This window comes from Rhinatrema bivittatum, chromosome 3 (assembly GCF_901001135.1).
Source record: "Rhinatrema bivittatum chromosome 3, aRhiBiv1.1, whole genome shotgun sequence".
Taxonomy (NCBI): Eukaryota; Metazoa; Chordata; class Amphibia; order Gymnophiona; family Rhinatrematidae; genus Rhinatrema; species Rhinatrema bivittatum.
In genome coordinates this window covers 481104328-481129464 of record NC_042617.1, presented here as the reverse complement: position 1 = coordinate 481129464, position 25137 = coordinate 481104328, and the positions used below count along the sequence as shown (strand labels likewise).

Below are 25137 nucleotides of genomic sequence, written 5' to 3'. Positions count from 1 at the left end.
GTGAACTTTAACGTGTAACAGCCTTGCGATGGGGCACATTAACATATGCTGATACACATTGGCACACGGCTTCCAGTAGAAGACCCCATTAATCTCAGCAGGGTCTATTTACCAACAGCACACACTGATAAACATAGTCCTGTTTTTGACAACTTGCCAAATATCAATTGTCCAGCTTTAACACACACCTAGCACACTCCCCTAATAGCTCCAGAAGGCAGCTGCTACACACAGGATTCAGAAGGGAATTTACGTCTGTTATGGAAACCAAAGATCTTGCAAAACATGAGTTTCACAATATCTCCTATTTAAATACATCCAGGCCCTATAGACAAGTCACAAACTTTGATGGGGGGGGGGGGGGGGGGCGGCATTTTGCAGAGAGGGTTCCCAATTTAAAAGAACATGACAGCCAATTTTAGCCACCTTGTCTAAGGTGGAGCCTGTACAACTTTTGAGCCATTATACTTTATTATTTTTTTCCAATTTACAGAAGTCACAGTCTGCACACCATTTCCCCAGGCCAAACAAACTCATAATCCTCTTGTTTTCAGCTCTCAATTACCTAACAAGTCCATCCATTTTTTAAAAATGGTATAAAAATGAGCACACAACGGGACACACTTTGTACATTAAAATGTTTACCCAGCTCCCTTCCACTAATGTTTTATCATCCCCCAATACAAACTGCCCATTTTACTCACACCAAATTCCATTACCCCTCACAATCTCAAAGGAAAAAAAAACAAACCCACTTCTCCAATAAAGTACATGTCCCTATCATGGGATAAATATCCTACAGCAATGCTGGAGAAAACAGCAGGTACACACCTTACTCAAAGCGTCATCTCCTTATCAGAGCCAAAAAAAAAACCCCAAAACAAAACCTAATATTTCTGTCAATCTCTCCACAGAAATACATGGATGCCTTCTCCATCTCTCCTCCTCCCACAATTCCTTCAATTGCCTAAGTAATGTTTCCCTCAAAGGCTTATGCAAACCACAAGCAGAAATAACGTAGCCTACAGAAGGGACACAGCAAGTTTCAAATCCCAAACTCCTCTGGGTATTTACAAAAAAAAGAGCTCAGAAAGATAAAAAAAATTTTTTTTTGTAAACCTCTGTCATGCAGTGTGAAAAAAGCTAGTGTTCTACAAGCTAGCAGATATCCCATCCACACACATGCTACAAAGAAAATTTAAAAAAAAAAAAAAAAAAAAAAAAAAGGGGACACCCCACTTCTAGGGAGTTGGATATATGTCCCAAAATGAAAAAAATGCCAGATGTGTCCATGTCTCAAAAAATTGTACCAACTCCTTTTGACATTCTAGCACCGAATGATCGACCCTATGCAATCTGCCTTCACTCTCAACTTCTATAAAAAAAATTAAGAGCCGAGAGACTTTTAGAGTGTCTGATCTAGCTCGATGTCATCTACTCCTATACTTCCAGCCCCAGAGCCAGAAAGTAACTGGCATCAAAACTGAGCAGAGGTACAAAAGCAGCCACAGCTTGTAGAGTTTTAGCAAGATTAGCTTTTACAGACCACATTAAGGCACATGAACATCCCAGAATCCCTTGTGGCTAATAAAGGGTGGTCTGCCCAGCCTGCATGCTCCAAACATCACCAGGAAGCGAGAGGGGCATTAAAGTAACCAACTCGCAGTCTGTCATGCCTTCTAAGTTCCGGTCTACAGAAATATCTACTGCAGCAGGACTGCCCCTACCCATCACATTTTGTGTTTGGACAGGGAAGGATTTATGAACTTTGTGCCTATACGCAGGGTTGGAGAGCAGGAGGTGGGAGACCCTAGAGATGGATCCATCACCCCTCAAAGTGCTAGAGTGCCACAGCAGCACACCTTTGAAGTGGACTGCTAGAGCAGCTGCACTCCCTTTTGGTCTGAATATTTGGCACCCAAGTAACTGCCTACAGTACCTATTCTTAAATCCAGGCCTATGTTTGGAATGTTTACAATCTAAAAACTCAAAGGGCCTGATTTTAAAAAGCATTTACTCGAGTAAAAACCAGGTTTACTGGAGTAAATTCACTTTACTTGAGTAAGTGGGTTTTTGAAAATTGCTACAATATATGCCATTGACTTGTCTATAGGATTTATTCACATAAGTGCACTTTACTTGAGTAAATGGCTTTTGAAAATTGCTACAATAGTAGCTACATTTACGCATGTAACTCCTTTTGAAAATTACCCCCAAAGCTTTTAAAATTCAAGAGTTACCAAGTTTTCCAGTTCCAGGAGGGAGATTTTTTTTTGTCGAGTCCTTGTTTTGAACTTACATCCCAGTGCATACTGATATTGGTTGTTCCCGATTCTACTCACTGAAATTGGGGTTGTAGGTACCAGAATTTATCAGGAAGGGGTTGTCATATTCAGGACCAGCCTAAAATCTCCCTCTTGGAATTTGGCAACTCTGAAATTCAAACATCTAAATTTTAATTTGTGACAAGGACAAGTTATACTACTTGCCCGCCATAAATCAAACTGGCAAGAAACATTTAGTTCAAGCAGAACAGCTGTAATTGTGCCAGAGAAATGTGATTCCGACGAGCCCATTGCTGGTGAATTCTGACCAAACTGCTTTATTGATTATGATCAAAGTACTGCAGCAATATAAATTAGCCCTATAGAACCTTAGTTTTCTGTCAAGAGGCAGGCTGAGCTCTACTAAGCTTGTGTGGGAATTCCCATAGGGGGCATTGCCTTGTGAGCCTTTTCAGTCATTTTTTTTGTCTAAGCTAAAGCACAAATATCTACTTCGTCTTTCCTCTATTTTTCTATTTACACCACATTTTTTTCAATCAGAAAACTCCTTCCACCTCTTATAGCTGGTTCTGCAGCCACACAAACAGCATTTTTAAGTGCTAGAAGAAAACAAAAAAAATCCCTGAGCTTTCAGAGTTCTTCATAATGGTGGGTCATGAGAAAAAGAGGTTTCAAAAGTTACCTATGTGGTAAAATAGTGTCCCTCAGACAAATTTTGCTACCATTCAGGCCGATTCAGTAAAGTCCGCAGGAGAGCGGACGAACGCCCGCTCTGCCGGTGCGTGCGATTCAGTATGCAAATTAGGTGGTGCGGTAGAAACAGGCAAAAGGAGGCACTAGGGACACTAGCGCATCCCTAGTGCTTCCTTTTAGCCCGGAGCAGCGGCTGTCAGTGGGTTTCACAATTTTGCCAGTGTCGGTTCTCGAGCCAGCTGACAGCCACGGGCTCGGAAACCGGACGCTGACAAAATTGAGTGTCCGGTTTTCGGCCCGACAGCCGCTGGCCCATTTTAAATTTTTTTTTTTTAAACTTTTCTTTACACTTCGGGACCTCAGACTTAATAATAATATCGCCATGATATTAAGTCGGAGGGTGCACAGAAAAGCAGTTTTTACTGCTTTTCTGTGCTCTTTCCTGGTGCCAGCAGAAACTAGTGCCTACCTTTGGGTAGGCACTAATTTCTTAAAGTAAAATGTGTGGCTTGGCTGCACACTTTACTTACTGTATCGCGCGGGCATACCTAATAGGGCCATCAACATGCATTTACATGTTGAGGGCGCTATTAGGTGCCGCGGGTTGGACGCGTGTTTTCCTCCCCTTACTGAATAAGGGGTAAGGGAAAACGCATGTCCGGAGCGCGCTGTACTGTATCGGCCTGTAAGTTTGGGACGGGATCATGTCTAGAAGAACTGTGCAGCCTGTAGACTATGTCCCTGTGCTTACAACAATCCAGGGCCCTGTGTTTGGAAGAGCTGCGTAAGTCTGAAAAGAGTAGCAGCCAATCTTCCTCCCACAGTGCAGTCTCATCTGTCTCCTTGGGAAAGCCCATGAGTCAGAGCTGCTCAAAAACTTTCCTGTCTGCAGAGGCCAAAGCCACAGGTTGATTTATTCTGCCTGACAATCACTGATGCACAAGTGGCACCACTCTCTCGAGCCAGCACTCCATACACCAAAGAAACACAAGCATCGAAGGACATGGATATCAGCACTAATGAAACATCCCTCAATGCACCGCCAACATAGCAAGGTGCATTGAAGCACCACAGATCTGCATCAACATTTTCTAAACATGGTGTGGTCCAACAATCCAAAACACTGTGCACCAATGCAAGAAAAGCCATCAATGCACCAGTGATCCTTAGCCATGGTGCACTGAAACACGATGTAAGACGCACTGACTTGCACAATGCCTTCCACACTGATGTAACCTATGATGCCTCTGATACACTATGCAAGTCGCCCTGGTGCATTTGACACATATGGACCCTTCTGATATTGCACTCTCTTCTCCATATTGTGAGCCAGTACACCAGATGCAGGCCATGATGCATTAGACGCACATCTTGTTCCATGAGGTACTTGGACAGTCCTTGAGCATACAGCCCCCACAAGATCCCCATCTGTATCAGCAAGGGACATCAACTCCATCCTGGGATCCAAGAAGTCTTCCAAATCAGCATTTTTCAGCTCATCCAAGATCGGCAGAGAACGGATCAAACTGCCTTTAATGCCATTAGTTTGGAGACTAACCCCTCCAAGATCGGTATTGGAAGATCTCCACTTACAGATGAGAGATCTGATCCCAGCTACCATACTACTCTCCTCCAATAAACTGCTTATTGCATACTAGGAACAAGTTTTGGTTTCAGAAGATGTCTCTCCTCCAACCCCAGGCCTGAGGACACAGCAATCCTACCAGCAGGTTTTGGGAATAGTGAAGAATTTCCATCTGTCTCTCTCGCAAGAGATAAAGAACTCTCTAGCTCTCTTGTCCACCACAGCATCAGCAGTTCCTGAGACCAGAATCTCAGACTTACTTTTATTTATTTGTAGAGTTTTATATACAGTTATTCAGGAGAGCCATCATAACGGTTTACAAAATATGGAATTATTTTAGGGGTGATTTCATCAGAACCCCAAGTCAGAGGTTCCTCACCAACACATTCACTTTTCACTAGTATCTACTCATTCAGAGGTCACAAGGAAGGCCGCTCCTCTGGAACCTCAGAGACATGCCCATTGTCCCATTCTTCCTCCTCAGTGGCATCCTCATCCTGGCTCAGTGAATCAGATCTCAAGATTGGAAGACAAATCCACTGGAATACCAAACTCTCTCTCTCTAGAGGACCTGATCTATTCCAAATTTGAAAAGCAGTTTGTGATTATCCTTGTGGACCTGAAAACCCAGGGTTAAGACCCATGAACAGAAATTCTTGGTCTGCTCAAGATCCTGGACACACTGGCTGAAAAGATGGCCTTACTGGTTCATGATATTCTAAAAAGGCACTGCTCATGAAGTTATGAGAAATGCCCATCTCGTGTCCTCCGACATCTAGAAAACTAGACCTCAAATTCTGAGTCCAATTATCTCTGGGTTTTGGGGTAGTCCACATTCCATAACAATGGACTGGTGTGGTATCAGCTATGAAGATGATATTTACTTCAATTCCCCACTGGGCAATTATCAAACTACTTGACAACTTCAGCAAAAAGGACATTCCAGCCTGCAATGCTCTCTGCTTCCATTGCCATCCAGCAGTTTTATATGATGCAATATATTCATGAATATCTGCAAAAGCTTAAACAGCATTTACCTTTTTTGAACCAAATATGGTTCAACACAGCCTTTCTGAGACATAGAAGAAGCAGTGTGCCACCTTCTCTGTTCAGGGTACAAATCCTTCGATTCTGCTGCGGAAGGCTCTGTAACCTTCATTGTAGCCAGACATATGGCTTGGCTGTGAGGCAATTCCATCCAAGAGGACATCCATGAGAAATTAGCAAACCTCCCTTGCCTGAGAGACTACCTCTTTGGAGATAATCTCTGAGAAATTGTCTAGCATATAGAAGATCAAAATACAGCAGTTCAAACTATCACTGGCCCCAAAACAGCCTGCTCAGTTACGGCATCTTTACTACCCCTACTTTCATAGATGGCCATTCCAGCCTTTTCAACAATACTGGTTTCCACCTCGTCCGCAACAGCATCTGCAGCAGCTTCCAATCAGGCGCAGACAGCAGGAAAGCTGTCATCACAACCCAACGTAAAACAGGGCTCAGGTTTTAACCCTATCGACCAATCTGCACCCTGCCCTTCCTGTAGCAGGACAAAGTCAACATTTCATCAACTGGCGTCACATCATCCAGGACTCTTGGGTTGTCAGCACTATACAATATGGATACCAGTTGCATTTCTCCTGATTCCACACATACACCAACCAGATCCCTTGCAGCTATCACAGATCTTTGAGAAAGTACAATCTCTTCTCAACCAACAGGCAGAGGAGAACCTCCCTGCTTCACAATAGCAGGGTTTCTACTCCAAATACTTCCCTATGCTAATAGATAAATATATAAACCGGGGGGGGGGGGGGGGGGGGGATTGCATCCAATCCCAGACTTGAGGCCTCTCAACATGCATATCCTTTGAGAGAAATTCAAAATGAACTCCCAACACGATCATTCAATATGTGTGCCTTGGATCTCAAGGACGCCCATACTTCTATTCCAATTCACCCAGCCCATTGGCATTACCTATGGTTCCAAGTAAATTTGTCCCATTACAAAAACAAAGTCCTTCTGTTTGGCCTCTCTTCTGCTCCATGAGTCTTCAAGAAATGATTTGCTGTAGTGACAGCACACCTTCGTCGACAGGGAACACGTGGACAACTTGTTGATACCAGCAAATTCTCAAGAAGCTGTTCTCCACTTCCTCACCAACTTCAAGAAATCCTCTGACACCCATTCAAAAACTACAGCTCATGGGGCAACTATAGACTCCTCACATCAAAGGGCTTTTCCGCCCAGCAACCAATCAACTATGCATTCATTCGCACGCTGCTTTTCAATCCACAGCAGGGAAACTACTAGTCATATCAGATCATCCACGTTGTACCGTTGACACGCTTCCCAATGGGATCAGCTTACTCAACTCCTCTCTTCAGTAGCGCACATCACACCATCAATGACAAGAAAATTGCACTAGTGTTTATTACTATGTTCTACAAGATGGTTCACCCCTCCACACCAATTCGCCCTTAGGGCAGACACACACACACAAGACTCCTCCATACCCAGGGAATTTGATCCGAAAACAGGATTACTAAGGTGACCAATCTACTGGAGATATGAGTGATATGGCATGCCCTCATCACATTCACTCATCTCTTCCAAGACAGCAGCATACCAATTCAGACAGATCAAGTTGAAAGGTTCTAGGTCAACAAAAAGGGAGGAACGAGATTCTCTACCAAGAAGCCCTAAAGATCTGGAAGTGGGCTGAATACTATCATGCAACTCTACAAGCAACGTATCTGCCAGGAATCTCAAACATTTTAGCAGATCATGTAAGCAGAGTATTTTGACTTCACGCGTGGTCTCCACAGCAATTAGTAGAGAATGAGCTGTTCGATTTATGGGGTCTACCAACCATGAACCTCTTTGTATCACAGCAACACAGAAAATTAAATCAATTTTGCTCTATTCTTCCAAGCGAACGCAAGATCGCACAGGACACTTTCCTTCTAGATTGGGGCCAAAGACTCATGTACGCTTTTCTATCAATACCTCTCATTTCCAAAACAGTACAAAAACTTCTTTGGGACTGTGTCTGTCAGACTCATAGTACCAGCAAGGCCCAAGCAAGTCTGGTATGCGTATCTCATGAGACTAGTCAGCAGTCCTCCCATACCACTGGTGTTGGACCCTGCTCTCCTAACATAAGATGACAAAACCCTCTTCCATCTCAATTGCTTGCTTTCAGCCTCACAGCATAATGTTGAATGCAGTGATCGTGAACCTTCAGTTATCACAAAATGAAGACATACTGGTATCAAGGAAACCTTTGACAGAAAAAAAATATATCTCCAAATAGAAAAGGTTCTCCATCTGGTGCCAGAAGCACACTTCTGATCCTTTTTCCTATGAGCCTTCTCAACTACTGTAATACTTCATCTCTCATTCTGGACTCGTGGCTTCCTCAAGAGTCGATCCGAGTGCAACTGCAGCATACCACTTCTTACCAGATAACAAGCCTATCTCCACACACCCACTCATATCCCACTTTATGAAAAGTCTCTGGCATGTGAAATCCTCAGTTCAAAATGCCCCTGTTCTGTAGGACCTCAACATACTTCTCTCTCAACTGATGAAGTCTCCTTTTGAGCCACTGGAAACTATTCCTTTTAGGTTCTTGACTTGGAAAACGCTTTTCCATGTTGCCATCACCTCGGTGAGAAGAGTTAGTGAACTTCAAGCTGTCATCCACTTCTCTCCATATCTACAATTCTATCACAACTGGTAGTCCTCCAAACTCACCTCTAGTTTCTGCCAAAAGTAGTCTTGGCTTCTCTTTATCAATCTGTTGTACTACCTACCGGTACTTTCTACCCAAGACCCCATATACATGACAGTGAGAAACTCCTTCCTACTCTAGAATACAAATGGGCCTTAACATACTACAAATGATGTTCTCTATCTCAAACCAGCTCTTTGTCTATGATCCTGTCTTGCAGGAGTAGTGGTTACAAAGAGAACTTTTCACAATTAGGTAGCAAAGTGCATTCATCACAGTTATACATTGCCTGGACTTTAACGACAGACTGTTAAAGCTCATCAAATATGAGCCATGGTTTCCTCTATTGCCACCTCTGAGAGGTACAAAGTTAAAATATCTGCAAAGCTGCAACGTGGTCATCGGTCCTCAACTTCACATCCCATTACTGTCTCAATTATACATCAAGAACCAACAATAAGTTAAAAACTGTTCCTCTTGTAGGCTACTCTCCACACTAGAATCTGGGTTGCTTACTAAATAATTGCTCTGCTGCAACCCTCAGCTTGGGACTCCCCACATGTAATTGTTAATTCAACCTGCTTATCAACAGAAAAAGCATTGTTTGCTACCATAAACAGCCTTTTCTATAGACAGCAGGATGAATTAGCCATGGAATATCATCCACCTCTCTGGAGAGTCTCCTACACAGCTAGATTAGCTCTGTTACCAAGTGATTAGGTTCGACAGATAATACCCAGGCAGGAATCCCGCACATGCTCAGCAGAGCTCCCCAGCTTGGAGAGACAAGTTAGTTCAGTGCTGCCTGATAACATCACTCACAGGCAATGTTTAATTCATCCTGCAATCTACGGAAAACACCATTTAGGTTCAGCAAACATGCTTTCCCTTGTGTTTAAATGACTGCTATAAGCAAATAATCAAACTCCTCATAGCCAAGAAAAAAAAAAAATCTAGGAGTATGCAAAGAGAAGAGTTAATGGATTAAACATTTCCCCCCTATCTGCCTTTTTTTTTTTTTTTAAACCACATCTTACTGCTAAAGCTCAACTGCCAAACACGACCAGCAAAGAATAAAGCAGGAAAGCCTATGGTCATTTCCCATTTAGCAGCCTCATGGAAAAAGGTTAATGGTTAACTGATTTAAGTCCAGAATATTCTGGCTGACTGATTGCTGTTTTGCTTTTAGCTAAGGTGGCATAAAATAAGCATAAGGTCCCACAAGAGCTGATGTACAATACAGGGGATTACAAACGTCACAGAAAGCTTCCAGAAACAGTGTACGTATGGGCCATAATAAGCTTACCAAGTGAACACGAAAAATAAAGATGAGAGCATTACACAAAAACACAGTCCCTGCCCCCCTTACCTGTGTAGTGTACCACGCAAGTCTGACCCTTTTTTGGAAATGTTCTTCCTGTTTAAAAACAAAACAAACAAAACGCACTAAGTTAATGTAACCTTAAAAACCACTTTTAGGACTCAGTGGCGATGCTGAACACTGTCATTGGAAATTTTATTCCTGGTCAGAGGTGGAGTAAAGTTTCCAGCACTAGTGTCAGTCTATGAACAGAAGCAGAAGTTCTAGTGCCAGGACCTAGAGTCAGGATTTCTGGGCAGAAAACATGCAACTTAAATGGCCACTGTTGGAAACAGAATTCTGGGCTTGGACGACCCTTGGCATGTCCTTTTATGTTCTTTAAAAAAAAAAATGTTCTGTGTGCATAAATATTTTACAAACTCAAAACCAAATATAAATTGTGTGCTGAGCACATTTTTATTAAACTCAGGTTTGTGAGCAGTTCTGTGTTGGTGCATTTTTAACTCCTGATTCATTAGCATGCCATTTTACTTACTACATTGGGAGTTTAATTTTTTTTTTTTTTTTTTTATTGCCCGCATTAAACTGTGTGAATTTCAGCACACAGTCTTAGTCAGGGCTTACTACATGCGCCACCAGGTCAGCTGTAGATACTGCATAGGCAGCATTCATAGGTCTGGGGTGACGGAAGCCACAGTCACTGTCAAGGGCGACGTTTGGTGGCCAGACTTAGAACCCATGACGCAGGTTCCAAAGGATCCCTCACGCATAGTTCACAGCCTCAGGACCTTTGCTGCAATGATCAGACTAGAAACAGTGAACATGAGGTTCTATCAAAATACAGAAACCACCACTCGACAGCTACAAAACTAAATAAAAAATGTTTTTTGATTTATATCCTGCATTTTGGGACCAGTCAGCCACTTAAAAGTGGACTATATTCAATAAGCATTCATGCATCATTTCATTTGTGATGGGTAAACTTACGTCTGAATAAAAAAAGCTTCAAATTTGTTTATTTAATTTGTTTCATGGCTAAGCGCTTATCTAACGAATGGACTTACAAAACAAATAATGTGCGCATAAGAGGGCACGCCATGCATTTTGTATATCCATTTGTTATATACGCACTTAGCCTCAAAATGAATCAAACGAATGGATGCACAAATGCACATCCCTAATATTTAAAGTACTGTAACTATTTCCCTTTCTCCAGACATCTCACAATCAAAGGGCCTCATTTACTAAAGGCTTTTCTCCCATTCTGTGTCAATGGGAAAAATGCTTAGTAAATAAGGCCCTGTTGGCACCTGAGGCAATGACTTGCCCAAGGTCACAAGGAGTGTCAGCAGGATTTGAACCCTTGCTCCCTGGTTTGCAGCCCATTTCTGCTGCTCCTCATGGAGCTGCAGCCAGATCCCAACTCTGGTTCTGAGGAAGTCAGAAGAAAGGAGGAACTACTGGGCCAAACCCCTCCCCCGTCCCAATTTCAGTTAAAGTCTAGACACAGAATCACATTTAGAAAGGGGTTTTCCTCATTCTATGCCTATGGAAAAATGTTCCATTCAATAAGACCCACGGGACCGCATGCACCAATCCTCAGCTTCCCAAACCTGTCCTGGGGATTTCACAGCCAGTCGGGTTTTCAGGATATCCACAATGAATATGCATGAGAAAGTTGCATGTACTGAGTCTCCATGATATGCAAATTATTTCATGATATTCATTGCGGATATCCTGCATATTGACTGGTTGTGGGCTCTCCAGGCCAGGTTTGGGAAGCCCTGCCCTATAGTGCTCTATCTCCAGAAGTAGCATCCTAATTAAAGAATTTTGGACTTTCTGGTTTACAGTCACACAAACACCAAATTTCTCAAGTTCTTGTAGGACCAGATCACTGTATCAATGACTTTATGAGCAGGATGCTAAAATATAAATTCAGAACAATCCAAGAATGTAAGACTTTTGAAAACTGAAATGATCAGACACTTTGGAACTGACAAGGACTCAGAGACCACGGTTCCTAACTCACAATGAGCCATAAATTTCCACAGCCTGTCACCTTCCAATCACCTAAAACATCGGGCAGTCGTCCCCCCCCCCCCCTTTCAAAAAACTTATTGAAATGCATTTCATGATTCATTGGTATTTTCTAACAATGGCATTTTTTGACAGGCCAATACAATAAGGCACACAACTTTTACTCCCAATTTAAAAAGGAATTTAACACACACAAAACAAAAACTGCACACAACTTAGCATTCCTAAGCAAATCCCATGTTAATCAAGATATCAGTTATTACTCCCCGGTGCAGAGAAGTGGGTGGGTTTAACACATTTTCTGGAAATTTAACTCCTGGTCAGAGGTGGAGTAAAGTTTCCCAGGCTATTGGTAGTCTATGGGGCTGAATCTGGATTTCATGGTGCAGGGGGGTCCTGTACTCGGGATTTCTGAACATAAACATGACTATGCACCAAGCATGTTCTCCGCACATAAAAACTGTACTTTATAAAGTGTAAATCATAGTTTTATGCACATACTAAGCATATCTTTCTGTGCACATTTTCAAGTTACCAAGTGGTTTAACAAAAAAAAACAAAAAAAACCACACTCCTGATGCATTAATATACAAGTTTCTTTCTGCATCAAGAGCTACCTGTTATTTTTAGCACCCAGGAAAATGTGTGTTGAAGTTTAGTGCATATTTCTTGTTACTCAGGGAGGCTCCCAAAAGCTAGTCAAAAATGTATCAAGTTAGTCCAATAAAAAGGTATCCCTTGGTATTAACTTGTTCAATCATCTTTATTTCCTTGCTTTCAAGTTGCTGTATGACTTCTTGATGCTCCCATGCAGAGTTTTGTTTTTTTAAGTACAGAAAAGCATGCAAATGAAAGCATGGCTTCCAAATGGATCTTTAAATTAATATTTTCTTGGAATGACTGTCACTTAAATACACAAAAGTATTCAAAAACATTTCTAAACTCTAGTTTCAGAAGCCATTCCAAATTTAGAAATAGAGAATCAAATTGACTCCTCCCCCCTCCCCCCACCAGTTCAAGTCCTGTTACAAAGAGGGGGCAAACAGAAAATTTGCTTTGTTTCTTTGATTTAGGACTACTATAGTGCAAATGTTTTTATTATTTTTATTTAAGATCATACTGGGAAGATAAAACCAGGGAAGAGCTGCAGAAACCATTTTATACAGTATATATGCAGGAGACAGGAAGCTCTGACAAACCAGCAGTAGTCTGAGGCTGGACTAGCTTACCCTTTAAGGATATGCTTAGAAACGCTGTACCTACTGAATAAATTGTAATGCTCTCCAATCTAGTCTAAAATCAAAACTAGTTCATTTCAAAAGGCCGTCAGTAGTGGACGTAATTTTTGCTATGCATAAGAAATACGATTCATAAAAAGTAAAAACTGTGTGCAAAATGTTCTCGAAGATGAGCTCCGGCGCTCAGATATCGAAACAAAAAATGTTATACAACCGACAGCACAAAAGAGTGACTTTCTGAATCGGCTTTGTTCGAGGAAGGACCAATGAGGGAGTGGGACCCTAAGTCAGCACGATTCAGAGTCACCATAAGGACGCCTTTTCCGATCGAATACAATCCAAGCGATTGGTGCCAATTGCTCCTCTGGATCGGGCACGGGGAAGCCGAAGAAGGGGTTTGCGATCACCCTCCTCCACCTGGGGGAAAGAGGAGCCGGTACACACAGCACAAAGGGGATGTGCTTAAAAAAAAAAAAAAGTCACAGAAAAACAAGAACACAGTCCCTCTCCCCCCAAAAATCTCAACCAGGAAAAATGAAAGATGGCCCCCAGCCAGGTCAGACTGAGCTGCGATATTCCGACAGGGAATCTCAGCCAGGTCACGGTGGGGTCAACAGCCCTCCCTAACTCAGACTCAAGGATCAAAGCGCAGCATGCCAGAGCTCTATTTCGTGGATTAGGATTTGGTGGAGCAGTTTCGTAAAAACTAAATAAAATTTTAAAATGATTTTTTTTTCATTCAGATTCACTGGAAGTAGGGGGAAGGAACGATTTGGAATATTAAAAACAAGAGTCCCTTTATAAAACAGATGTTTCATTTTAATACGACAGACTGAAGAATCAGCATTCCCCAAAACATCAACCCTTCCTGTTTTCCTCAGGCTGTCTGGCTTAATCCTAAATCACGTGGCCATCGTCTCCAAAGACCTCTCTCTCATGTATATTTATATATTTGTAGATTTTTTGAGAAAACTGAAAAGTTGTGCTCGATTGACTTACAGCCCTGAATTTCTGCTCTTTCCTAAGCTGGGTCTGCTGGGCCCAGGACGGCGAGAGCACAAGTCCACGATACGAGTCACAGGAGGTTTCCCCAGGCTATAGGCTTCCAACCCTTATTTCTCCCCACCAACGATGAAATAGCAAAAGGGAAGCCGTGAGAGTTTGTTGGCTTTATTTACGCTTTCTACTTCCAGCCGGTTTCTTGAGTTTCAGCAAAGTAATAGCCGAAAGCTATGCAGAAACAGTTACAAACATGACAAAACACTGCGTGTGGCTGTCCCCAGTTTGCCCTTAAAATAAAAAAAATCGGGTGAAATTCATTCTTCTTTATGAAAGACTGAAGCGTACATCCCTTAATACTGACTCCAAATACCCTGCTACCGAAGTTATTCATAACAGTAGCCTCAGTTTTGCTTAAATCCTATGTTAATTCTGATTTTAGTGGAATATTTTTGCAAAATACGCTCACGAATGAGAAAAGAATTCCATACATACATGACTACACCCAGAGCAGGCATAATGTATACAACCACGCAATATAGTTCTAAAATGGATCTCACAAAGGATACATAGACCATAACAAACAATCGATCACACATAATATGTGGATCACGCTGAATTAAATCCGATTCCGCAATCCTAGGCTCCGTTTGTGCAGAAGTTAAAGCGTCCTTCCCTGCCTAGCATTCGCCGATTAAAAAACACTTCCTTCGGCTCCCTCTCCCACCAAAAGATCCCGTTTTAAGGTCCTTTCACCGCTCCGCCCGTCCCTTTCCTTAATTTGCCGCTGGAATCGATGCAGAGGTCTGCGATTGCCATTACAATTATAATAAAAGCATACGCCCAGCCCTGACTAGCAGCGCCGAGCCAAACACAAAGAAAAAGGCTGGAAAAGCGGCACTAGGACCATCATCTTCTTCCCCCTCCCCAACCCGTACCGTCTCCGGGACATATGGTCTCAATCTCCACTCCCATGGTGGGTGCTGCAGCTGCCTGGTTCCCTTCGGCTCTTCCCTAGCTCTGGCTCCGCTTCCTCTTCTTCCCTGTCGACCTCCACACCGAAAGCTTTTCGCCAGCGGCAACCCAACCACCGACTCCAGGACCCCCCCCCCTCGCCCAATGGCAGAGGACGGGAGCCAACGCCAGCCAATCCCCTTCGGGGAAGGGCGGGGCGGCAACGGTCATGGCTCCTCCCCTGGCACTGGCGGGGCGTGCGTGAGGCATCAGCCACCTCCGAGCTTCTGCTGCCAGGGGAGTGTCTGACGTCAGAGATTCCGAAAGTGTCCCTGCTGCAAATGAAGACCCCGGCGTTTATCAGCTGACTACTTTCTGTTGATTAACCACTTAATCGTTGATGTCATGTGTGGCAAGGAGACCTGCTCCATAGTGGAGAGGAATGAAATATATGCACGTGGCCCTATTTAGTAGTTCTTGAAAGTGACAGGCATTATAGCTTTTGCTAGATACATATTTTAGAATCTGTGCTTTAGCATTTATTGAGGAGCGGACTTATTTTTCTGCAGAAGGTCAATCAATCTGTGCTGCCAAGAGAATCGGCGGGGTTTTGGGCCATGTTTTTCCGAAAACAAATGTCGTAGCTCAGCCAAGTCCAACCTCCCCCACCTCTGCGCTATCATGATGGTGTCCCATGTATCTTATGAGGAAAGGGGAATGTTCAGGCTCGCGTTCCACAATCCCGGTCATGAAAATGTGGAAAGCCCTGATCCAATTCTGAATGTTCTTGGCCACTTTGGGTCTCTTTTCTTTCACCTCACTTGATCCCCCTTTCTCTGGCTCAACTTCCATATCAGTAATAAGGAGCGAAAAATATATCAATATAATCCCGCTTCCATATTTTTTCTTTAATTGATGCTGGCACACTGTGGGCTAAGGATGTGACCCCACATAAAACATTGCTCGCTACTTGTGGCGCTGGATTTTGATAAGCCAAACTGGCGGGGGCTAAGGGAAGGATTGATGTCTACTGGTGACTGAGGAGTGTGAACTAAGGCTGGCAAACTGGTAACTGTTGATTGCAGCACCGGAGTCTAGGGTGGGGCTGACAGGCAAGGGGTAGCCTGAGTAGTAGGGATCCTTTCTGCCTCAGTAACCACTTGCCCACTACTCTCATGCTCATTCACAGGATGAGAACCCCAGACTACCGCTGCCGAACCTCTTTGCCTCGCATTCTTCCCTCTTATGAGGAACAGAACAAAAGCAAAGTGACTCGGCTAACACCCTATCGGTATCACTGCAATCAGACGACTATAAAGTATCACAATTTGAAGGCTTACCTTGTCCCCTGTCATTTATTTATTATTTTTATATACCAACATTCGATCTTAATTGAGATATCACACCGGTTTACATTCAGGTACTGTAGGTATTTCCCTATCCCCAGAGGGCTTACAATCTAAGTTTTGTACCTGAGGCAATGGAGGGTAAAGTGACTTGCCCACGGTCACAAGGAGCGGACAGCAGGACTTGAACCCTGGTCTCCTGGTTCATAGTCCACTGCTCTAACCACTAGGCTATTCCTCCTCCCCCATATGAAGTAGCCTCTGTGCTAGGAGCCGTGGAACCTGTAGCCAATGGGTCGGGGGCCGGCGAAGCTCCCCCTCAACCTAAGACCGTCATGGAAGCCCCAGTGACGCATCAGGGCCAATTAATAGCTTTTCTGGGGCCCACAGGATGCCTTTCCTTGTCCGCTAATGCCCCTAGCTGCTGTGATTTGGCACTCCTCTTGCGTAACGCTGACCACCGACCCTGCGGAGCTGAGGAGAGTACTGTTATATCCTGCACTAGTTCGTCTCCTGGTGAGCACTCTGGCTCTCCTGACGAAGCACCTTTGCCCCGTCCGTGAGACAATGAAGGGGGAGACCCCACCATGCGCTGCCTTACCCACTCCATTCCATGCGCAGCTGCATGCTCTTTAATTTCTAACAGCCACTGATCCATGTCACTTACAGCTGATGCTGCAGTATTGGATGCCCCCTGCTTTTTGTGCCTGCACTGCCCTGCGGTCTGCTTGCTCGTTTTTGGCTTGATGATCCTGTTCTTAACCTCGATCTTTCTCACCGCCGAACCTTTTGAGCCTGCTACCCCGAGGAGGGCCTGTTGATGTGCCGAGGACCCTTCTGCCGCTGCTGACTGCTGACTTGTAGACACCATCCCCGACTGACAATTACTGCATTGCAAAGTTACAATTAATTGATAAAACTTTTTTTTTTTTTTTAAACCTCTGCTGTTTGTATCCTCAATGGCAGCCGTCAAACCCTGCTCCCCAACCTGGCTGCCGCCCTGTGTTCCAGGTGATCACCGGCATAATGGCTGCTGCCATGTACTGCCCCCCCCAAAAAAAATGGCTGCTGCCATGTACTGCCCCCCCCCCCCCCAAAATGGCTGCTGCCATGTACTGCCCCCCAGGATACAAAGACATGCACTACAAACAGGCTGCTAGCCCTTTAAACACAATCTGCACTGCACCACTGTGGCCTTTGTCCTTTGCTGCTCCCCAAAATGGCTGCTGCCAAGTACTGCCACCCCAACATACAAAGACATGCATTGAAAACAGGCCGCTGGCCCTTTAAACACATACAGCTCAATACAGTAAAGTTCAGTTGAAGATTTCTCGTCTGTAACGAGCTCGCTGCGCACAATTTGGACGCGTAAGGCAAACCAGCGATACAGTCTCCAGTTTTGCGCGTCCGTAGCGCTTCTTAAAACAGACGCATAACCCTTCCCGCACCCGGCATGTAAATGAACGAATTAGCTGTATAATGAAGGAATTAGCTATTCCCCTCCGATACCGTAACGGGCACTCAGGTTCTCTCATTAGTAACGCACTGTTTTGCCGCGGCCGTAACGTGTTAGTTTACCGCCTCCCCCTAGTAGGAGTTAGGACTGTGAGTCTAGTAACAAATCCATCGACACCGCTTAAGATACTCAAAAACAATAAAACAATTAAAAAAAAAAGCGATACAGAGATGATCGAGAAAATGTAATGATGTGGGACACATAAAACCTGTCAGAAGAAAAAATAAAAATTTTTAAATACCTGTCGGAGGGCCGCGTGGGTCCAAGCGGCCGGCGGCGGCGGGAGCCGGGTGGTCGCGTGTTAAATCTAGGCCGCGGGCGGGTGGGCGCCTGTTCCAGGCGGCAGCGGCGGCGGGGGGACACGCGTTAGTTCGAGACGGCCGGCGGGCGGCGGGTGGTCGCGTGTTAAATCTAGGCCGGGTCCGCACAGGCGCGCATTCATTCACTGCCGGTGGGGGCTGCCGGAGAGGCAGCCCCCACCGGCAGTGAATGAATTCATTCATCCAGGCGGAGGAGCCGGCTGCTTTCGCCACCGGCTCCTCCGCCTGGATGAATGAATGCGCGCCTGTGCGACCCCTGCGATTCGGCGCTCAAGGCAGTCACATGCCGTGACGTCACGCCTCCGGCAGCCCCCACCGGCAGTGAATGAATGCGCGCCTGTGCGGACCCGGCCTAGATTTAACACGCGACCGCTCGCCGGCCGTCTCGAACTAACGCGTGTCCCCCCGCCGCCGCTGCCGCCGCCGCCTGGAACAGGCGCCCACCCGCCCGCGGCCTAGATTTAACACGCGACCACCCGCCGCCCGCCGGCCGTCTCGAACTAACGCGTGTCCCCCCGCCGCCACTGCCGCCGCCGCCTGGAACAGGCACCCACCCGCCCGCGGCCTAGATTTAACACGCGACCACCCGGCTCCCGCCGCCGCCGGCCGCCTGGACCCACGCGGCCGTCTGAAACTAACGCACGTCCACCCACCCCCCCCCCCCCCCGCCGCCCGGAACAGGCGCCCACCCGCCCGCGGCCTAGATTTAACACGCGACCACCGGCCCCCCGGATCCCGCCGGCCGCCTGGACCCACGCGGCCCTCCGACAGGTATTTAAAAATTTTGATTTTTACACTTCCTGGTGCCTGTCATTTCAAATGTCATTTGAAATGACAGGTACCAGCGCACCCAGGTTACTGTATAGGCGCTGTATTAAGCGCCTATACAGTAAAATGGGTTACGCGGGCATAACCCTTCCCTACCGCTTTAAAGCCGCGGCATGCATTTGCATGCGATTAGAGGAGAGTATCGGGGAGTTAGTGAAGAGAACTGTGCGTGCGGGGAGGAAGGGTGCGCCTGACACTACCTCACTGTTTCTACCTCGACCTTACTGTATCGACCTGATAATGTGTACTGCACCGCTGTGGCCTTTGTTCTTTTAGGACCCTAGTAATTATAATGTAAATGATACCTCATACAACAGGGGAGGGGAATCTGTATATGCTATATGCGTGATATGAGATGGCTATTTAATAATACCTTTAAACATATATACCTATGTATTGCTAATCCTTGAAATGCCAAACCCATATCTAAGTATGCAAATACCCATTACACCAGGGCCCTTGGCCTTAAAAGAATAAACAGGCCACTAGCCTTTTTAGCCACCCTAAATACTAATTAATAATGTAACAGGGGACATTACCATGGGGCCGCTGGCCCTATAACAAAACACTTCTAGCTGAAATAAATTTAAGTACATATGGCCCTTTGCAAGGGGCAACAGCAATTTAAAGTTACCTGGATTTAACATAAACTGGCTGAATGGTGGACATATATTGCCACTAGTCTTTAATTACCAGATTATATATATATATATATATATATATATATATATATATATATATATATATATATATATAAAGTCTATATCTTCTAGGTGCAATAAATTAATTAGAACTGTGGTGAATTTAACATTACACCAGGGCCTCTGGCCCTATAGTATGGCAGGCTACCAGCCTTTTTGATGCCATAAATAATAATAAGCAGAAAAGACAATTACCATGGGGCCGCTGGTCCTATAAACAAATACTTTAGATGCAATAAAAGTTAAACACATAGATTTGAGGGCCGCTGGCCCTTAAATATAAGCAACAGTACAATTAAACGTATAATAAATACAGGAACACTGGCCCTTTAAGGATATAGAATTAAATACCTTTGCTTAACTGTTCAGCTCGGTTCACACCAGCAAGCTGTAAGCTCCAGCTAAAGTGGAAGTAAGGAGGAAAGAACACCATGCCTGGCTACCTGATTTCAAAAGTGAAACTAAAGGGAAAAATTCTGCCGGCTGTGCTAGTGGACTGGCTGCACCCCATGCTGTGCCTAGTAGAAAGAAAGGGGAGTGCCCTGTTTTTCCAGGGCTGATTCAGGAAAGACTAACACAAAAGGAAAAAGCTGAAATGCTGTACCGGTTGCTCCCAGCCCTGCCATGCCTGGCAGGAACATTAACCGCTGAAGTGCTGCCTAAGCTCCTGAAATGTATTCAATTTTGCTTCTGCCGAACTCCCCCCTCCCCTCCTGAGTCTTAAGCTTCCGCCTCTTAAGCTTCCTCCTTGCATGAACTGCAAAACGCTACAATTGTTTCTAAATGCTGCAAATGCAGAGCCCCAGCATGGGCCTGGCCAGAACAGAACCTTAAACTTACTCAGCCACCTGAACTGCAAAACGCTACTATGTTTTCAATGCTGCACAAGGGAAGACGAAGCCCTGCTGATGAAGCTGCTCTGGGCCTGGCCGAAAAGAGAGGGCCGCCCACGCTGGCTCTCCCTTTTCTACCTGCCCCCACACCCCCTCCCCTGGCCCCTGCCTACCTTGCCTTCCACGCCCCCATTGTGTCCTGCTTCCTTAGCTGAGTGGCAGCTCTTAATCCTAAATCACGTGGCCATCGTCTCCAAAGACCTCTCTCTCATGTATATTTATATATTTGTAGATTTTTTGAGAAAACTGAAAAGTTGTGCTCGATTGACTTACAGCCCTGAATTTCTGCTCTTTCCTAAGCTGGGTCTGCTGGGCCCAGGACGACGAGAACACAAGTCCACGATGCGAGTCACAGGAGGTTTCCCCAGGCTATAGGCTTCCAACCCTTATTTCTCCCCACCAACGATGAAATAGCAAAAGGGAAGCCGTGAGAGTTTGTTGGCTTTATTTACGCTTTCTACTTCCAGCCGGTTTCTTGAGTTTCAGCAAAAGTAATAGCCGAAAGCTATGCAGAAACAGTTACAAACGTGACAAAACACTGCGTGTGGCTGTCCCCAGTTTGCCCTTAAAATAAAAAAAATCGGGTGAAATTCATTCTTCTTTAAGAAAGACGGAAGCGTACATCCCTTAATACTGACTCCAAATACCCTGCTACCGAAGTTATTCATAACAGTAGCCTCAGTTTTGCTTAAATCACATGTTCTGATTTTAGTGGAATATTTTTGCAAAATACGCTCACGAATGAGAAAAGAATTCCATACATACATGACTACACCCAGAGCAGGCATAATGTATACAACCACGCAATATAGTTCTAAAATGGATCTCACAAAGGATACATAGACCATAACAAACAATCGATCACACATATTATGTGAATCACGCTGAATTAAATCCGATTCCGCAATCCTAGGCTCCGTTTGTGCAGAAGTTAAAGCGTCCTTCCCTGCCTAGCATTCGCCGATTAAAAAACACTTCCTTCGGCTCCCTCTCCCACCAAAAGATCCCGTTTTAAGGTCCTTTCACCGCTCTGCCCGTCCCTCTCCTTAATTTGCCGCTGGAATCGATGCAGAGGTCTGCGATTGCCATTACAATTATAATAAAAGCATACGCCCAGCCCTGACTAGCAGCGCCGAGCCAAACGCAAAGATAAAGGCTGGAAAAGCGGCACTAGGACCATCATCTTCTTCCCCCTCCCCAACCCGTACCGTCTCCGGGACATATGGTCTCAATCTCCACTCCCATACTGGGTGCTGCAGCTGCCTGGTTCCCTTCGGCTCTTCCCTAGCTCTGGCTCCGCTTCCTCTTCTTCCTTGTCGACCTCCACACCGAAAGCTTTTCCCAACCACCGACTCCAGGACCCCCCCCCCTCGCCCAATGGCAGAGGACGGGAGCCAACGCCAGCCAATCCCCTTCGGGGAAGGGCAGGGCGGCAACGGTCATGGCTCCTCCCCTGGCACTGGCGGGGCGTGCGTGAGGCATCAGCCACCTCCGAGCTTCTGCTGCCAGGGGAGTGTCTGACGTCAGAGATTCCGAAAGTGTCCCTGCTGCAAATGAAGACCCCGGCGTTTATCAGCTGACTACTTTCTGTTGATTAACCACTTAATCGTTGATGTCATGTGTGGCAAGGAGACCTGCTCCATAGTGGAGAGGAATGAAATATATGCACGTGGCCCTATTTAGTAGTTCTTGAAAGTGACAGGCATTATAGCTTTTGCTAGATACATATTTTAGAATCTGTGCTTCCTGTTGGAAGAGCGGTTGATTTTGCTTCAGATATTATAAAAGAGACTTCCTGAGTTGGTGTATCATACTCGTTCTCTGGCCATATTAAAATCCATCCCAACAAAATACATTTTTGAGACTGTTTTACATCTTAAATCCTAGTATCTAAGATTCCCAGCCTCTTATGTATGTCTTGAGTCTATGGAGCAGGGACTCTCTCTTATGTGTCTCTCTACAGTACATAGAAAAAAACAATGAGGTCTCCATACACATAAATAATCATATCATCTCCCAAGAACAGGAAATGAATGATACAATTCATAAGAAATGCATCAAATATATTTTTTGAAGGTTATAATAAAAGTATTTTAAATATATATATACTCATACACATTTTGGCCACTTAAATTGCCATATTAACAAAATACATTTTAAATATACAAAATATAAAAATCATACTCAAGGGCCCACAAAAACTATCACACAATCATGCATCCACAACCATTCAATCACCCATCCATACAAATTCAGATAAAAAAAAACAAAACCAAACTTGCAAAATGATCCCACCCAAAAGGTATTTTCACTTTTTACACATCTAATATCAGCCTCAAAAGACAAGTGGCGAGGGTTCATCCCGAGCCACGGCCATAACATGGGGGAAAGCACACAAGATGGGGGTGCGGGATCTGGCAGGAAAAGGGAAGGGGGAGGGGGCAGGGAGATAGGTGGGAAAGAGGATAGGAGAACCGGGGGGGAGGGGAAAAAAGAATTCAGGTGGTTGCCAGTGCAATTCGAATCCCTACACCCTGATTGGCCCAAGCCCGTGACGCGAGGGTAGGCGGCCAGCAGAGCTCAAAGGCGGCGCGGCAGGAAGGGAGCGTGCGAATTTCTGTCCCACTGTTCCTTTCAGCGACATAGTCAGAATTTAAACAAGATGCAGCGAAGCGGAGAGAGAGGAGGTAGGATGGGAGTAAGTGGGGGGACTATAAAGAAACGGGGGCGTCGTGGTGCAGTAGCGGCGAGATTCTCCAGACCGCCGGCGACGAGGGCTGGTACCCCCCCCCCCCTCACCGACCCTGCAGCGATGCTGGATTCAAGGCATGCCGCCAGCTCGGGCGAAAGCGTCCCAGAAGTGGAGCCCAGGGATTCAAGAGACGCGGGGCCGGGGGAGGCAAGCGAAGAGTCAGTTTTCCCACTTGACTTGTCAATCCATGCATCCGGATCGGACCTGGACACACTGCGCAGGCCGGACACGGCGAGGGGAGGGCCCAGCGCAGGAGAGGGTAGCAAGGAACCGGAGGTGGCCCGCGTGCGAGTATGAGAGGCGCCGGTCGAGGGGCCATTGTCGAAACGGAACACAATGGCGGCTCTGAGAGGAGAGGAAGTCAGAAGGTGGATGGGGTGACAGGGAACCAGATGAACAGGACGGAGAGGGACCCAGCACAAGCAGCGTGCGTCGAGGACGGCTCAGGGCAGGAGAGCCCCAGAGCGCAGTGCAGAAAGATGGGGGCAGAACCGAGGTCCTCGTGGCGCAGGCATGCTTCTGAGCAGCGGAAGAGATCCTGCAGGAGAGGTGAGCATTCCGGCGTGCGGTGAGTGCGAGAGGCGGTCTGGGGAAAGATCAGGGAGAGGAGACATGAGGTGCAAAAGCCATGGGGCAGAAGGGCTATCATCTGCCTACAAGGTCGGGGAGCAGGGTTTCGGGGGCTGGCCCGCATGGTCTTTGGGTCAGGGTGGGAGAGCCAACTACCTGCTTGACCGAGGCTGGAGGTGCCAGTGTTCGGAGCAGAGGGCAAGGCTTCAGGTGATTATGAGAGTAGTCGGGCTGACGCTAGTACGCGAAGTGGAGCTGAACTGTCCAGGGAATACGGGATGGCTACTGCGGCCAGCCTTGTTGTCATTTCAGGCAAAGGGGAGCAGAATTGTCCCGGTACTTCAAGGAGTGAAGCGTGGAGGGAGCACGTCCCAGAACGGGAGACGCAGTGAGAGGGGTGTTCGGGACGGAGGAGGCAGAGGAGCTGCAATGAGCAGGCTAACCAGCCAGGAAGCAGGTAATGTGAGGGAGAGTACCACCCCAAAAGAGCAGAAGAAAAGGACCAAAAGAAGCAGGGCTACTCTGTCTAGCTCATTCATGGATAGCAGTTCTTCGACGGAGTCTTCCACGGACTCCAGTGACAGGGGCAGGGCGGTGAGAAACAGTGAGTTAGGGCCGAGTCAGGACACGGGTCACCCCGCGCTAGCTTCTTTGACAGAGTTGTGGGAAAGTGTACCTAGTAAATTGCGCAGCAGAATCAAGAGGCGAAGATATGATGACATTTTCCAATTATTGGAGGGCAGGAGGGGAAGCAAGAGAAGGAGGCGGAAGGGAAACAAGAAGAGGAGTGAGAGAGAGACAGGGACAAAGGTTACCAAGAACATCCTAAACTGGATGCGTGGTTTTTTACACCTAGCCAGTGTTGTGGGGCATTACCAGCCGGGACAACACGGGGCGCTCTTGGCGTACGGAGACAGTATACTCGGGGCTTTCAAAGATGATGAAGGTTGGGCTTGGCTCAACTATGATGAGAGGTTCAGGGAGAAGATGGCGGGTAACAGGTTCATGTCCTAGGGTACGCAAGACATTAATTTATGGTTGATGCAGATGATCAACAAAAGCGCGAGGCAAGGAAAAGCAGGAGCAGGAGCTGGGGGGGGGGGGGGGGGGTTCGTGGGAGGAACGGGGGGTGCGGGCGGCAGCACATGGGCAGACAAGGGGACGGGGGGCATCCAGGGAAATAGGGAATAAAAAAGTGCAGGGGTAAATAATGACATGTGCTGGAGATTTAACAGCCACATGCCTATTTCCCGAGTGCAAGTTTAGACATGCTTGCTCGACATGCAATGCTGCGCACCTCGGTTCTAAATGCACCCAGGTTAATGCCAAAGTGCCATTAAAAGGAGCAAAAAACGTTGGA

At 45.9% G+C, this 25137-nt stretch overlaps 1 protein-coding gene across 3 annotated transcripts in view; it reads right to left on the bottom strand.

Annotated features, from left to right (window-relative positions):
* Positions 1 to 21773, bottom strand: part of FKBP1B (FKBP prolyl isomerase 1B) — a 142178-nt gene extending 120405 nt beyond the window's left edge. Inside the window, exons 1-2 of one of the 3 annotated variants that reach the window (XM_029596018.1) lie at positions 21664 to 21773; positions 9669 to 9716 (exon numbers count right to left, since the gene is read on the bottom strand). In XM_029596018.1, coding sequence (XP_029451878.1) covers positions 9669 to 9716; positions 21664 to 21700 — 85 coding nt within the window. In that variant the 5' untranslated portion in view covers positions 21701 to 21773. Of the gene's footprint in view, positions 1 to 9668; positions 9717 to 14835; positions 14992 to 20402; positions 20488 to 21663 lie in introns of those variants that run through there. The other 2 variants (XM_029596020.1, XM_029596017.1) reach the window with 2 other exon arrangements.
* Between the last annotated feature and the right edge of the window lie 3364 nt (positions 21774 to 25137).